We start from the raw sequence: 17,286 nt of genomic DNA on the forward strand, positions 1-17,286 counted from the left end.
AGAAATTTATACAGCATGAAAGGGAAGCAGTGGTTGAGAAGGGAGTGAGACAGGGTTATAGCCTATCCCCAATATTATTCAATTGCTGTATTGAGCAAGCAGTAATAGAAACAAAACAAAATTGGAGTAGGAAATAAAGTCCACGGAGAAGAAATAAAAACTTTGAGGTTTGCTGATGACATTGTAATTCTTTCAGAGATAGAAAAGGACTTGGCAGAGCTGTTAAATGGAATGGGCAGTGTCTTGAAAGGTGGATATGAGATGAACATCAACAAAAGCAAAATGAAAATAATGGAATGCAGTCAAATCAAATCAGGTGGTGCTTACAGAATTAGATTAGGAAATGAGACACTTAAAGTAGTAGATGAGTTTTGCTATTTGGGACAAAAAATAACTGATGATGGTTGAAGTACAGAGGATATAAAATGCAGACTGGCAATGTCAAGAAAAGTATTTCTGAAAAAGAGAAATTTGTTAACATCAAGCATAGATTTAAGTGTCAGGAAGTCTTTTCTGAAAGTATTTGTATGGAGTGTAGCCATGTATGGAAATGAAACATGAGTGATAAACAGTTTAGACAAGAAGAGAATATAAGCTATTGAGATGTGATGCTACAGAAGAATGCTGAAGATTAAATGGGTAGATCATGTAACTAATGAGGAGGTACTGAATAGAATTGAGGAGAAGAAAAAATTTGTGGTACAACCTGACTAGAAGAAGGGATAAGGCATCAAGGGATCATCAATTCAGTGCTAGAGGGAAGTGTGAAGGGTAAAAATTGCACAGGGAGACCGAGAGATTAAAATAGTAAGCAGATTTAGAAGGATGTAGGTTGCAATAGTTACTTGGAGATGAAGAGGTTTGCACAGGATAGAGTAGCATGGAGAGCTCCAGCAAACCAGTCTTTGGACTGAACAAGTAGTTTTATTACACTGTCCAGTCAACACCTGAAACCCCTTATCTGGTTCAAATTCACTGAAAGAATTTTTATGATCTGGATGCATGGCAGGGACAACATTTGCTCTTTCCTCCATCCTCAACATCTACTCTCAAATCCACAGCACCTGGTCCTTCTGAAGTCAATAAGCCAGCTTCCTATATGTTGTACCTTTATGTCCATCTTCTGAGTGTCTTGACCTCTTGAAACTATAGCATGCATGTCATCCTTTAAACCTGAGTTTCAGAAATCCATTGTGGCAGCTGCAGGTACTCATATCTCTGGGTTATTTGCTGGAAGGCAACAAAGTTTGAATTAACTTCTTGTAACTGACTCAGGATCGTAATCGATGATGTGGGGTCCAAAACATCTTGAGACAATGTTCAATGAAAGTGGTATTATAGGGTGTTCCTTGAGAGCTAATCTAAACGGCTGGATTCAATGATTTGCCCGCTGAAACTGCTATTGGGATTCATTAAATCCTTTGTCAGGAGAATTTTGATAGCTTGTTTCCCACTTGAGTCTGCAAAAGACGAGGTTGATGCTACAGTTTTGACACTGTCATACCACGCAGAATGTCCTGTATCAATGCACTGCTGTGCTACAGCCAATTTATCAGGCTCTAAGCCATGTGTATCATCAATGTTTGATGACTCTCATGAGTTGTTCACATCATCTGCCCAATGTAAGGCAGCCAACAACTGCAGAGGAACTTCCTGGCAGATTAAAACTGTGTACCGGACCGAGACTCAAACTCGGGACCTTTACCTTTGACGGATCCTGTTATTTCCAGCCTTATGAAGTATCAATTCATTTTTTATGGAACCACAAAGTTATCTTGAACGGAGGTGGAAATTCTCTCTGATTTTATGCTTTGTGAGGATCTGGCATACTGTTGATTAAAGAGTTCCTGTTTCATCTTCCTCATTCTATAGCTCCACCCTAGGTTGTATCCTTAATGTCCTGTGAATCTATTTTGACTGTTATTCAGCTATTGAAAGTAGTCATTTTCCTACATGGGGAAAACTACTTTTTTCAAGATAATTGTACAGCTGTGAAGCAAAGAATAAGAAAGACTGTTCGTATTAATTTGCCTCACAAACTCTTTTTAAGTGTGCATGCATATCTTACAGGTTTTCCTTGAGAGCAGTTCTGTACAGCCTATGCACTAGAGTACTATGGACATCCACAGACTTTTATCTTTTTTGGTATGTTTCCTTATCTCTGTATATTAGAAGTAATTTTTTTTACAGGCAGCTGAACCTGGTATGTTCAGATATGGTACAGATGCAGCAGAGCAGATTTATAAGGAAGGTCTAAAAGATGTATTGGTCCCCTTTAATTACAAAGAGCAATCTACAAAACAGATACAAAAAAGTGAATGCAAAATTGCATTTGTTGGATTTATTGATAAGGAAAAGGCAGTAAGTAAAAATCAATCTAATGATATATATGAAGTAGTGTTTTGCTTAAAGATTATCCTACACATGTGTGGTCAGGAGGAAACTGGATGGGCGAGGGTGGGGGATGGGGTCAAAGCCATTTGCTTGTTGTCACTGCCACTGGCAGACTGTTGAAAAAAAATCTACTTGCCAAAGCTAATCAGATATGACACGACTCTAGCCCCCCTTATAATGGATACAAACTCGCTATAAATTTTAAATAAATCTGGTAGAACTGCAAAATTAAATGCATGAGCTCACTGTTCCAAAATCCCAAAATATTATATCTCCAGGCCAGCACTAATTGTGATAAACACAAGGCCATCCAACACTCGACAAAATTATGCTAAGTGCCAAATGCTGTGAAAATTCAAAGTCCACATTGAAGCGTGAAAATTTTCTAAGTTTTTGAATAGAAGATCTTCTAAGTCCATGAAATTGTACAGCTAAATTGATACTCAGACTAGCATCTTATCAGAGCGATGATGGTGCCCAACTTTTATAAGATTGGTTCCACTAACCTTGCGATTTCCACAAATTTACGTCAGTCAGTGAGTGAGAAAAACCACCAGTCTGAATTACAACTTTTGATACAGAAATGCGATCTTAAAGCTAGAGGTGTCAGTTGAAGAGCACTGACATGCTGATTAAAATGATGTATTACAATGAAATATATATTAAGTGGTTCACCCACAGTCTTAATCAGAATGATTTCACATTTCAAATGATGAGATTATATTCAGTTTTTGTTGACTGTGCCTTCAGTAGTTGCAATACATACATAAGTAGCCCTTCAGTTTTGTAGGAAATGAGCCTGCTGTTTCCATTGATGCTATACAAATTTATGTATCTGTAATAGAATTTAAATTATGGGCAACACTATGGAAAATTTTGATTAATTAATTAAAATCAATACTTAAACACAGAAGAATTATTATTTAAGTGATTTTATAATGTGTGACTGCATTTACCAACACATACAGCTATGATGTTCATTTAGCTGTCTTGTGTAAGTTAATTAAACATCTGATTCAGTCACTTCTCACTGCCTAATTAAATTGGTAAATAAATGTGTAGTTAGCTCACTTGGTGCATTTTGATGAGCATTTTTATAAGGCAGATCAAACTATTTTGTAGTTACATTACTGCAGTTGTCAATGAAGTTGTTGTGAGAGTTCATTACAAATGAATGAATCAGTGAATGCTCTAACCACAACAACTGTCAGCATTAATTCTGTGAAGCACATCAGTAATATTAAATTAAAGATTACAATAGATATTACAAGAACTTTTGTCTTTTTAAAGGATGCCATGGGTGTTAATGATGTAACATTACAAGATGAAATGGAGTACATTAAAAAAGAAGTGGCAGCACTGGTGACAGGAGACAATGACATTATAATTTTAATGGGCAAGTATATTGACTTTTTGTAACTAACTGTTATGATGTAGTTTTCTGTAAGATCAAGCAAGTTGACTGCTACAATTGCATATGGAAATAATAAACGTAAGAGCAGATGTGAACAGTTTAAACTGACTGTAATGGTTAAAGACTGGGGATGGATGAGAGAGTGAGGGAGGGATGGGGGGGGGGGGGGGGGAGTGAGAGAGAGAGAGAGAGATAGAAAGAGAGCAAGAGCGGGAGAGAGAGAGAGAGAGAGAGAGAGAGAGAGAGAGAGATATCAAACTTCTGTGTGGGATTTGACGCTTGTGACAGCTTCTAGTATGGAGACAAGTTTGAAAAATAACAGTTTATATTGAAAGAAGATTCAATCAAGAAAACTAATAAATATGAGACACCTGCTGGCAACCACTTACCTTCAGGAGTCAAAATGTGTAGGACTGCCAAAAGACACATGTAAAAGTGAGACTATTAGTTCCTTTGTTAGGAACAAGAGAAAGAGAAATAAGAGTGAGGAAGGTTGAAAAAGAAAGTCATATCACTGAGACCCCAGAATTGTAAGAAACATGCTATTGAGAATGAAGGTACACAAGGATGACAGTGAAGGATGTAGTGCCTCCTGCTTCATCATTGTCTGTTGTCTACCCTTGTCCTTGCTACTGCCTGATCCCTCTCATTCTGGGGTCTCAGTGACATAGTTTTCTTATTCAACCTTTACCACTCTCTCTCTCTCTCTCTCTCTCTCTCTCTCTCTCTCTCTTCCTCTTCCTCTTCCTCTTCCTCTTTCCCTCTCTCTATGTCTCTTCCTCCACCCTCCTTAAGGAAGGAACTGAGATAAAGTCATCACAAAAATAACAACATATTGAGCATCTTTGGTCAGAATTTAAAGGTATTGTCCACTGTGTGCTAGAGAAGTATGTGCCTAACTGAAGTATAGAGGAGGGAAAGGATGCACCTTGGTACAACAAACATATTAGGAAGTTGCTGAGAAAGCAGAGCATTTTGCACAGTCATTTTAAACATAGTCACTGCCCTGCTGACAAACAGAAATTATGCAAAATGAAAGCAACTGTCAGAAGGACAACGTGAGAGATTCTTTTAACGAATTTGAAAGCAATATTTTATCTGCAGATTCTAAAAATAGCCCCAAAAAATTTTGGTCGTACGTAAAATCTATGAATGCTGCAAATAATTCAATGCATTCTCTCACTGGCAGTGTGGGTAATATAACTGATGAAGATAAACAGAAGGCTGAAATTCTAAACCTAGCTTTCAAAAACTTGTTTACGATAGAGGACTGCAGCACCATTCCCCCTTTCAATTATCAAACAAACGAAAGGATGGCTGACACAGTGTTTAGTGTAGCTGGGATTGTAAAACAGTTAAGATCCTTAGACGCCAGGAAGGCATCTGTCCCAGACGGTATCCCCGTAAGATTTTATGTTGACTATGCTACAAATATAGCACCATTCTTATCCGTCATCTATCAGAGGAACGGCGGAAAGTTCCATGGGCCTGGAAGAAGGCCCAGGTCATAGCAATCTATAAAAAGGGTAGAAAATCAGATGCACATAATTACCGGTCAATTTCACTGACATCGATTTGTTGTAGAATCATGGGACATATTTTGTGTTCAAACATAATGACCTTTCTAGACTCTGAGAAGCTCATCTGGAGAAACCAGCATGGTTTTAGGAAACAGTGGTCATGCGAGACACAGCTGGCCCTCTTTGTTGATGCCATATTTCTCGACTTTCGAAAGGCGTTCGTCTCAGTTCCACACTATTGCTTGCTACAGAAAGTGCGCACTTATGGCCTGTCCAATGATATATGCAGTTGGACAGAAAGTTTTCTAACAGACTGGGAGCAGTATGTCATCCTGAATGGGATGACTTCAACAGAAACAAGCGTAACTTCAGGCGTGCCCCAGGGCAGCGTAATAGGTCCTCTGCTTTTTACGATTTACATAAACGATCTGGTTGATGGTATTGACAGCGACCTTAGACAGAAAAGTAGTATGACTTTGATGCGAATTGTGCCCTTCGCCACACACTGCTTGGTGACTAGCGAAGTATATATGTAGATGTAGATGTAGAACAATTTTTGTGCTGTACTTGTAAGTCCCCATAAAACTGGGTTGTGGTGCACTCTATAACTGCTGATTTTTCATTTTAGATTTCCACTATAATTATCTTACTTAGTTGAACATATAATAATCTTTCTAGCTTTCAGACTCTATATCTTGGATAGTTGTATCCAGGAGAGATTTCCACATCCCTTTTCCATAGGCCAATCTGGAAAGTCTTGGGTTGAATTTAAATAATGCAAGGAGCAAAGGTAGTTAATAATCACTCATACTATAGTAGAGTTGTTGATAGATTGAGAGACACATAAACAAGATTGAAAACACCGCTGAGCTTTCAAAAAATGTCTTTCTTTGGAGATAATTAATGGTAAAAAAACACACACATGTGGATATATACTTATATTATAATTCATTTTCCACTAGACAGCCTTAGATTTTTTTTGGAAAGCTAGTATTATATGGGCCAATGGCTATGCCGCAGTGGTAACACCTGTCCCCGTCAGATCACCGAAATTAAGTGCTGTTGGGCTGGGCTAGCACGTGGATGGGTGACCATCTGGTCTGCCAGGCACTGTTGGCAAGTGGGGTGCACTCAGCCCTTGTGAGGCAAACTGAGGAGCTACTTGATTGAGAAGTAGCGGCTCCGTTCTCGGAAACTGACATATGGCCGGGAGAGCAGTATGCTGACCACATGCCCCTCCATATCCACATCCAGTGACGCCTATGGGCTGAGGATGACACGGCGGCCGGTCGGTACCGTTGGGCCTTCATGGCCTGTCCGGGAGGAGTTTAGTTTAGTTTTAGTATTATACAGACAATCATGCAGGTTTTTGGGTTTTTAGACAAACTTCTTAGTAACTCCATATCTAGATACCGAGGTACATTTTCAGATACTGTCAGTTGGTGTGGTATGCTTCACTTCTCATTCTGCCTCTGTGTATTGTAGATGTGTACACTAGCATTTGTAATCTGCTCTGGACTATCTTGTGTCAAATGTATTACTGTTTGATATGTGTACAAAGATATAAAAGTGAAGATCCCCAGATTTTTTAAGTAGTTACTGCATGTTTCAGAAATCCTCCTCCATAAAATGATCCTAATTGCCCTTTTCTGTAATGTGAGTATTTTTTTGTCAACTGAATGTTTGAGTTTTCTCACACTGTCATGCCACAGAGCATATATGGTTCAAAGAATCCATGGTATACTGTGCACAGAAGACGTTTATCTGCTTATTGTGATAGCTGTTTTATTATGAATATGGTAGAGCTAAGTTTTCACAAAATTAATATGCTGTTTCCATTTCAGCTCATTATCCACTGTGATACCTAAGAATCTAATGGATGCTACTTCTTCCAGCTTTCTGTCATCCACCTCTAAATTCTTATGCACTTTGTTTCTGAACATTGTGTACATCTACTTGGGGGTGTTGTCATGACTGGAAAGCTGTTTGGGCTTGAAATTAATATATGGCACTCATGTTCAGAAAGAGAAACACTGTTGCTTTATTTGCTCATTGCCAGAGGGTGAAAGAAGATAGCTCCAGCCCAGATCCATCTCAGATTAGAACGAAAATGTGAAGGTAAAGAAGACTAATCCATTTAGCATCTGCTTTGGTGGCAGCTTGGAAGAAAAGAGAGGGATGCATTTTGGCTGTGGTTCCAAGAGTTCTCGGTCTCACAAGTCAGGTGATCCTGTGGTGTGACAGCAACTTTGCTGACAATTCAGCCTATTCTAGCATGAGCCAGTTGATTGTTGCTATATCAGCAGAAAGGTGACAGACAAAAAAAAGGCGACCTCTTTGTAAAATTTAAATGATAAAAAATTTATTGTGTTTGGAGCCTGGGGCACCTTGTAAATTTCCTCCCCTCTCCCTGAAAGAATTCACCATGAGTGAATTCAACAACCTCCGTGGGGTTTTAAATCTAGGTGAAACAATATTTTATTTTCATCTAGCAATCAAGATCTTGAAATATGAGTACAATTTTATGTCACTGTGCAGTGACCTCAGTTGGTGATATAGGACTGTGGTGGTGATGGTAACATGAAGGTAGCTGAAGCTGGTTTCAGAGAATCCGAAGGAGTAAAATCAACTGAAACACTTGTATGACAGTGATTAGAACATAATGTGAAGGTATCAGTACATGTTTACAGGTTTTCTTTCTAAAATTAATTAATGAAGGAAGTGAATAATTGACTTCTAACATTACTAGAGGATGTTTCAACCTGGTGTGTTTCATAATACAATGGGAGCCGTATGACACTGAAAGAGCTCGTCACACTGCAGTCAGTTCTTTTTAAAATGACATGGGCATACAGTGTTCAGCATCCTTACAGTGACTAGGTAACCACCAGGGTGGCAGCTGTGATCATGGAGGACCAAAGTATTGCAAACAAAATTTATTTCAAGTTCATTAGCACCACTGATTAGATCCTCCAGATGATGTTGTAACTATTTAAATGACCAAAAAAAATTTGCAAAACTGAAAACATATTACTGTGAGGAAGGCACAAGTCAATCACTTGATTAAATCTTTCTCAGTGTTAACCAGAATGACGTATGAAACTAAATAGATTCAACTAACAAAAGTATGAAAATGACAACAGCAAAATATGATGATGCTTCTCATTGTGATAATGTGTATTTGAACAAATAACAATGCATCGAAGAACCTGACTGCTGTGAACGAGTTAACCAATCATGCTCCACTGCTACCCAGGTGCTATGGGTGCATTTAAGGGTGGCCACTGAGTTTTCCTTAAGTGCCATTGACATGTTTATGCATTCTCTTCTGCTGGTCCTCTCACTGCTGTGGATGAGTTTAAGCATCTGGGCCACAGGTACCTGCATACTCTAGACATGTTAACTTGCAGAGCTGAATTTCTACACAATTCTTCCACATAGTTTTAGAGTTCCCACTGCATAGTTTGAGTGTGCGCCTATGTTGCTGCATTTTTCCACTTCACCTTCTGTGTTTTTGTCAGTATTGTCTTTGCACTCTTCTATTGTACGAGGGAAATGTCACATCACTTTGGTTGTGCAAATGGAGATACTTACTACAATTGATGGTGAGAGACAGTGATGAGTTTCAACATAATCTTGAAGTAGTAGTTTTCAGCCCTGAACATCAGCTGGTATAGCAGACTAGTTTTACATTTCTTCAAGGGGTTTAGTAAGCAGATGTTCAGAATCTGCAGAATCAGAAAATTATAGCAAAACAATTTGGAAAGGAGCACACCTTCGTGACACTTTTGATTGGAAAAATTGATTTTCAGCCATTAAGGCATGCAATGATGAATCAGCTTCAGGGCACAAATGTCAGTTCATTAATTACTGAACCACTCTGTCATTTTTTATGATATTCCTGCCTGAAGGCCTCGGGCATGGATGTGTGTGATGTCCTTAGGTTAGTTAGGTTTAAGTAGTTCTAAGTTCTAGGGGACTGATGACCTTAGAAGTTAAGTCCCATAGTGCTCAGAGCTATTTGAACCAACCTGCCTGAAGACATATTTCATTTTATGCCAGATGAAACGAATCAATTTTACATTTACATCAAGGTAAATATGGAATGATACTGTATTTGAAGAACTTTATGGTTTTGGTGCCATTTGCCTTCTAATGGCTCAAGAAAAAAGTTGAAAGTAACTGATTATTGGTCGATGCAGACACTCAAACAGTCCATGGCTGTACTATTGGTCCATAGTGTCCAATGGGCACAATATTTTGGCAATTAGACATCTTGCCATCGTCAGGTGCACTGACAAACTGAGCTCCTGATGGTGGGTGGCTGTCTTCAATTGCCTCCCCCTGCAAGGTGTTCTCTCTGTGGTCTGCTCAAGTGGCCACAAGTCGGTGGTCACTGAGACACTGGCATCGGCATCTGTGGTGGCATCGGTGTAATTGCCTCGTCCACCTTGGTTTCCTGTTTGTTTTCTTTGCTGAGCATCTTTCTAATTAGACTCAATGCTGGTTCCCATGCCTTGCTGAGGTTATAGCCACAATCTCAGTTGATGAATCTGTCCCTGGTACGAATTTTGATAGCCTCTCTAATGACGCTGCCCCAGTATTTAGATGTCTGTGCCAAGACCCTGGTATGTTGGTAGTCCATTTCGTGATTTTTGGACAAGCAGTGCTCTGCAACCGCCGACTGTTGGGATACCTAAGTCGAGTGTGCCTCTGATGTTCTCGGCAAAGATCTTTGATGGTGCACACTGTCTGTCCAATTAAGTCTTCCCACACTGACACCGAATCTGGTATATGCCGGCCTTCCGCAAACCGTGATCGCCTTTGACACTTCCCAATAATGCTTGTGTTTTATTGGGTGGGCAAAAGACAGTTCCTACTCAGTGTTTCCTCAATATTCGTTCTATTTTTCCAATAGTGTGCCAGTATATGGTATATAGGCAGTGGCTACCTTTTCCTCCGTGACATCTTCCATCTCCACATGCTGTACTGTAGAGTTGGGGCGGAGAGCGAACCTGATCTACCATTCCGAGTACTCGTTTTTTTTTTTTAATACAGTTTTGAGGTGTTCCAGCTCATGGATGATGGGATGAATGACCTCAGCTGGTGGGTGTGACAGATGTTCAAGAATAGTAGCTTTAGCAGCAGAGTTTATAATGAGTGGGTTGTGGGAGGTCGGTCTTGTAAGCGACTGATGAGGCAAATGAAACATGAATTGTCACCTATTATGCTGTGGATTGCTAAAGCAAACCAAGTCTTTGGGTTGTCTTTCAGGTATCTGCCAGTCAGAATCTGCTCATAAACATCGACCAGGCCAGGAGCCTGAAGGACCTGGGTAGTGATGAGGAGCTGTGGTCAGCAAAATCTTGATCGAGCACTACATATGGAGGTAGATGTTGCAGAGCTGCGTCACTCGTGGTTGCCATGGAGGAGGGGGGGGGGGGCAGGAGGGTTTGAGGTGATGTTCAATGTTCACATGATGTGGCATTTGCTAGGGTGTGGTCGACTGACGTGGCAGAGATGACCATGGTCATCAGTGCAATACTGGTATGCATTTGGAAGGTGAGAGAGCATGATGTGCTGCAATGCTTGAGGTCTCTGCAGGGGATTGAGTAGACACAGTGCGGAAGGTGCGGGAGCACAGTTGACTGCCTTGGGTGATACAGGCATGGTTGTGAAAAATGGTAGCAGTAGATGTATAGAAAACAAATCTGGTGATGCTACAGTACACTGAGGTGCATTGTGAAACCAGTAGTTCACTGTTTGATGATTACCAAACACTAGTGGTGGTGTTTGTTGCATATTCACACACTGGGCAGTAATATCGCATTTGAAATGCATATGTTCCTGCAGCTTGTGGAAACATAAGGGCAGTAGATGCTGATTCTGCCATTCTGAACCTGGATAGTTAGGGAGATCACATGTTTTTCATGTGGAAGTAAATGTTCCTGATCCATTTTAACTGTGGCATGTACTGGCAGAAATGCTTAAGATTCACAGTTTGGAGCAGAGATATGAAGCGGAAACATGGGATTTGGTAAGCTTTACAGTTAATGGTTCATTCACATGCACCACACAGTAAACAGACATCAGAATAAAGTGCAGAGAAACAAAAATGAGCTTGGTGTCTCCAATGTGGTGTGTCCCCTTGCAGTAGATGATGTAACACAAACACACATTAACTTATTGAACACAGTTTGTAGGGAAGCAGCCTACTCACGCTGTAGTAAATTCACATCAGTTTCCATTGTGTGCCAGCCAGTCTGCTGTAACTAGCTCTGACGTCATAAATGTTGCGCAATACCTTAAAATTCAAGCAAATGATCTGAAACTTTTCCAGCATGTAAGGAATAATACTAAATTAATGTGTATTAAATATCAGTTCGATAACTTCAGCCATTTTTGTAATTTGGACGTTTTTCTAAAAAAATAATTGGCGCAACAGAAAGGAGCTAGAGACTTCAAAATTTATATTTAGACTCATCTTTCATAATGATTTAATAAAAACGGTACTTTGGATTTCACAGGTTAAGACTTTAGTGGAAATTCATGATTTTCTGGTTTTCATCTCAAAACTGAAGGAAGCAAGATAGATTAAGTAGGCTAATAAATAAGGCTAGGATGTTTAGATTTAAATAGGTTGGAGGTCCGCTATGACTATGAAGATGTGAAAAGTTTCTTTTGAATACCTATAAAATTATAGCGATAGCGGATCTCAAAAGGACCAGTTCAGAGCTCATCTGCTGCGTGCAGCGTAACTTAATTATTTCTCTCGCCCAAGATATTTAACTTAGCCACGTCATAATTTTATTATAAATACTTACCTGCGTGCTAAATGCATGATTAAATTAACAGCTTCATAAGCCATCAGCAAAAGAAGCTATAAATTATTATGTAACTTGAAGTGGTGCGTTACTAGCCCAGCGGCCAGTCGTGAGAGCCAACTTAGAGCCGGCGTTCTCTTAGCCGTCCGCACCGAGGCTATATATATAAGAGCACTGCGCGAGTAAGGAAGGCCCCAGTTCTCTCCAGACGCTGAATAGCACGTCAGCTGTGTCGGGAGTCGCTTCGCTACGGTAGCGCTGCTACAAACTGCCTCGGGTGCCGTATTGAGTTACGATGTATACGCGTAACTGTGAAAACATTTCAAATGAAGGATTATTTTTGGAATGATTTTCATTATCTAGCTTCAGTTTGCGTGTTGTTGTATTTTCACGTGCCGTCGCGGTACAGACATTCTACCAATCATTTTAGCGTGGCGTTTGATGAGATTTTCTCATCAAATTTTGGCGAGCATTCTTTTGACATTCAATTCGGACATTTATAGTTGCATCAGCGAATTAGACTCTGAACTGCTCTGTTTGTTAGGCTGTTGGGATAATTGTGATGTTATCAGTGAATTTCAGAATATACTCAACTATTTTGGAAAATTGTTTTTGATTAGAAATCCCGAACAATCTCCTACTTTTTCAGAGCTATAAGCTGCAGCTATAATAATATTCTCAGGTTAAGTGGGCACTAGGAACTCTCATTACAGGCTCCACGTTTCGTTAAATCACTTTCTGGGTGCCAAAAAGCAAAGAGAGAGCCAGTGTTGAGAACGGCGAAAGACAGCATTATACAACATTCCAAAAGCCGGGAAGTGCAGTGTTTTTTCCCACATTTAAATAACAAACTTTATTTTCACAAGCAATTTTGCTTACTCACTCGCCGCCCCACATATGGTGTATCGGCCGGGAAATCAACTAAGTGAAAGTGATTTTTAACTATTCGGATTCGCGAGTGAAATGCGACACGCAACTGAGTATAGAACAGTGAAAGTGTTACATAGGCAGGTGGACAACGCAGTTGAATCAACAACGCATCTAGATTGACGGAGCTGGCACTGAGTCTAGCGGTGCTGCCGGCATCGCGAGAAGCCAGTTTCGCCGTACCGCAGTCGTCCGCCGCAGCAGCCGGGGGCCGCGCCTGCAGTTACGGGCCACGTAAACACACCACAGCCGTCGGAGTGCCGTCTGCAGTTCAACGTGCCACGTCGCATCAGGAATCCTGGTACGCCGCGCCGGCTACGGCAACGTCGTGCAGAAGGAACTAAGTTAAGTGGAAAACTGTTAAAAATTTTACTAACCTGCACTAAGAGACTGTCGGCGATGGAACCGCCAAAAGAAACTGAGGTTAAACTTATATCAGAACCTATGTCTGAGGAGGGAACTGTAAATCCAGACAACGGTTCAAGTGTAAATATGCATAAAAGTGGTAATGTTAAAGTAAAATATGAAGTATTATCTCCTGACAGTAGTGTGGGAAGGGGTAATGATTCAATAATAGAGACCCCTGTAGTAAAGCAGAAAGTAGAAATTGTAAATTTATTGGATGATAGTTTCTCTGATGAATTAAAAATGAAACAGTCATCAGAGATGGTAGAGTTTAAGAAGGAGAAGTTAGATAGGACTAATCAATCAGAAGTTTCATTTAATTTTGATGATTCTGGTGTTGGAGCTAGTTTTTCGTCACCTGAGTGTGATAAAAAGCCAGCTAGTGAGCAACCCAAAAATGCTGGGGCTGTTGATCTAAATGTTATATTACAAGCAATCGCTGCCAGTAATGCACAAATGACAGCTGAATTAAAATCTGAAATAAGTGAACAGGTCAAAAACAGTAATGCTGAATTAAAATCTGATATAATTGAGGTAAATAACAGGATTGTGGCCAGTCAAACTAATTTTAATAAACGATTGGAGGTAATGGACGATACCTTCAAGGCTGGTTGCAATAAGTTGAAAGAGGATCTAGACAGTTTGAATTATAAAATTGATTACAACCATGAGGATATTAAGAAAAAGGTTGCTCAACAATTTTCTGAAATGTATAAAACAGTTAAATCTGAAGTTGCTGAGGTTCGCAAAGACTTCCAAATGGAAGATGCGAAGCTGGAGCACAAATTAACAGAAAAGATCGAGTCGGAATCTGAACTGTGCTCAGATAGATTTAAAGATGTTAATATTAAAGTAAACATATGTCAAGCAGACGTAGATGCAATCAAAAGTGATACTACTCATATTGTACAAAGAGTAGATAATGTTGAATTGAGAGTAGAAAATATCAGTACTAACATTGCTAACATTGAGAGTAAAGTAGCTTCAGTAACTTCTGGTAATGGTAGTGTACAACAAGTTGTAGCTGCAAACGCCGCATTTATCGGGTGTCGGCAGTTCTTGCGGTTTGATCCAGATAAAAATATCCACCCGCTAGATTTCTGGAACGATTTTGAAGATGTAATTCCACCAAATTGGTCTGAACGAGAGAAAATCTCATTTATTAAAAGCCATTTAGCAGGTGACGCCTTGCGTTGGTCCGCTGATGTTATGTTGAAGTGTAAAACTTTAGCGGAGTTTAAAACAGCTTTCATTAATGAATATTGGTCTAGTAATAAGCAAAATGAAGTGTTAAGAGAATTTTGGAGTGGAAAACGCTTCAGTGCAGGCAAGGAATCAATTAAAGAATTTGCTAGGTCATGGATTTCACGTTTGTCACATTTGGCGGAAAAGCTAAAGCCAGAAATGATTATATTAGGTCTTGAAGCCAAACTGCCATGGTATTGGCAAACCAGAATTATATCGGCCCCTAGAGACAATCTTGATCGTTTCATTGAATATTTGGAACGTGTAGAACGTGTTGCTGCCAATGAGGAGCAGGCACGTAATAACAGAAATGCCACTAACAATAATAGTAATTTTAGGAATGAGCAGAATGGCAATGTAAACATCAGAACAGTAGGTATTCGCCATCCTAAGAGAGGTAGGAATTGGGGAAATAATTATCAGAACCAACAATGGCGTCCAAGGGATAATAATAATGTTCCAAACAGAAATATGCATGTAAACAACAGTACGGAAAGCAATGCTATGCCAGCTAACTATAATGAAACTAAAGGAAACAGTAGGCCGAGGCAGGAAAACTAGTTCCCGTCTATGAGGACACTGGCGCTCACCAGGCGGTTACTTTTCCTAAGCCAGTAGTTAAGGGAATTGGTAAGACAGATCAGAATACTCAGACTGAACATGTGGATGAAGAGTCGGTAGCATCTAAGGATACAACAGAAATATTAGATCACTCACAGTATTTGATAGATACCGTGTTAGAAACGCTTTCTAAGTGGGAAGAAAAAGAGAAGGCGCAGCAGTGTAACAATAGGGAGGAGCTACAAAATACTGAATTGACAGGTGAAGAAGCAGAAGAAATTCATGCTTATATTTACGATGAGGATGATATGCTCTTATCTAAAGTACCTGTGCAGGATGTTGATAATGTACTAATAGATTTAGGACGGGAGATAAGTGAGAATGTAGAGGGTAGGCTGTTGAGGGTCGATGAACCCAGTAGCTGTGACCAGTTGTCACTTGAGAAGGAAACTGACGATAATGGTAAAAGTGGTTTAGCTGTAACTAGTGTTATGCCCGGTCTGGAGACGCAGAATCTCTCAGACTACAGTAATTTGGGTTATGTTCAGCAAACTAAATGTAATGAAGTTGTGCAGTGTTTCGATTTAAAATTAATAGACCGACTGGAAAAGGCAGCTGAAAATGTAATTCAGGAAACCCCTACACACTGTGACCTAAATGTAATGAAGACAGATGTCAATCACTTTAGTTGGAGGCAAATCAAAAAGGAACTACTAGATGAATTTGAGGAACCACCTGTACAACCTAGAATAAGCCACCCTATAATAATAGTAAATATGTTGGGTATCAATGTACGTTGTCTCTTAGACAGTGGAAGTGAGGTAAGTGCAATATCTCAGTCCTTCTTTGATGCATTACCTGGTAAAGATAAGCTTACAGTAATGAGGGTATCAGGACTAAGAATAATTGGTGCTACTGGCAAGGTATCAAAAACGGTAAAGCAAGAAGCTTTACTACCCTTTAACATTAATGGTAATTTAATTGATCATCCATGTTTAATTGTAAACAATCTCAGTATTGAGGTTTTAATTGGCATAGATTTCTTGTCAAAATATCAGAGTGTTGTTGACTTTGAAAGAAGCCAGTTAAAAATGGTCTTGCCAATAACCGGAGTAATTATAGTACCTTTTAGTGATAAACATGTAGTAACTGATCATGAAACTTGGGAGCTGCCTATACGAGTTCTGAAAAATAGGAGGTATTGGGACGAAGGTGTTAATCTTAGTAACAGTAAGTTGAACACAGAAGAAGAAGAAGAAGCAATTATTTTAGACAAAATAGAAGCTAAATTGCAGGAAATCGATAAAATTTCCGCCAATCAAAAGGAAGAACTGAGACAGGTTCTAAAAAGGCATCATAAGGTATTTTCAGATCGACCTGGCATAGTCAAAGGTTATGAATGTCAATTAAAAGTGAAACCCGGCCAAGTGTTTTTCAGGAAGCCATACCAAATACATGTAGCTAGGAAGGAGGCGGTTCGAAAGGAAATACAGAGAATGCTGGAGTGGGGTGTGATTGAGAAAGCGGTCAGTGAGTACAATAATCCTCTTGTTGTTGTACCAAAAAGAGACGGGAGTGTCAGATTGGTCTTGGACGCTCGTTGGTTAAATGAAATAGTGGTTAGGGAAAGTGATAGACCGCAGAATATGGACGAATTATTGCAAAAATTCCGGGGAGTAAAATTCTTAACTTCTATGGACATCACGTGTGGATATTGGAACTTGCCACTGGCGGAGAGTTCAAGAAAGTACACAGCTTTCTTGTACGAAGGAGTTTGTTACCAATACCGTGTGGTACCTTTCGGACTTAATATCTCTGTTTGTGCTTTCGTACGTGTGATGTGCCATGTTTTAGGACCAGCTTTAAGTAATAAAATAACAGTCTACGTAGATGATCTGTTAATAGCAACTCCTACCTGGGAAGAACACATAGCTTTATTAGAGGAAGTGTTAGAGGCTATTGAGAGAGGTGGCATGAAACTAAAGATTGAAAAGAC

General features: G+C 39.7%; 1 protein-coding gene across 1 annotated transcript in view; it reads left to right on the forward strand.

Annotated features, from left to right (window-relative positions):
* LOC126146144 (snake venom 5'-nucleotidase-like) overlaps positions 1 to 17,286 on the forward strand; it is a 115,468-nt gene that overhangs the window by 22,784 nt on the left and 75,398 nt on the right. Inside the window, exons 3-4 of the mRNA XM_049915606.1 lie at positions 2,191 to 2,361; positions 3,685 to 3,790. Of these exons, the coding sequence (XP_049771563.1) occupies positions 2,191 to 2,361; positions 3,685 to 3,790 (277 nt within the window). The remainder of the gene's footprint in view (positions 1 to 2,190; positions 2,362 to 3,684; positions 3,791 to 17,286) is intronic.

This window comes from Schistocerca cancellata, chromosome 1, assembly GCF_023864275.1.
Source record: "Schistocerca cancellata isolate TAMUIC-IGC-003103 chromosome 1, iqSchCanc2.1, whole genome shotgun sequence".
NCBI lineage: Eukaryota > Metazoa > Arthropoda > Insecta > Orthoptera > Acrididae > Schistocerca > Schistocerca cancellata.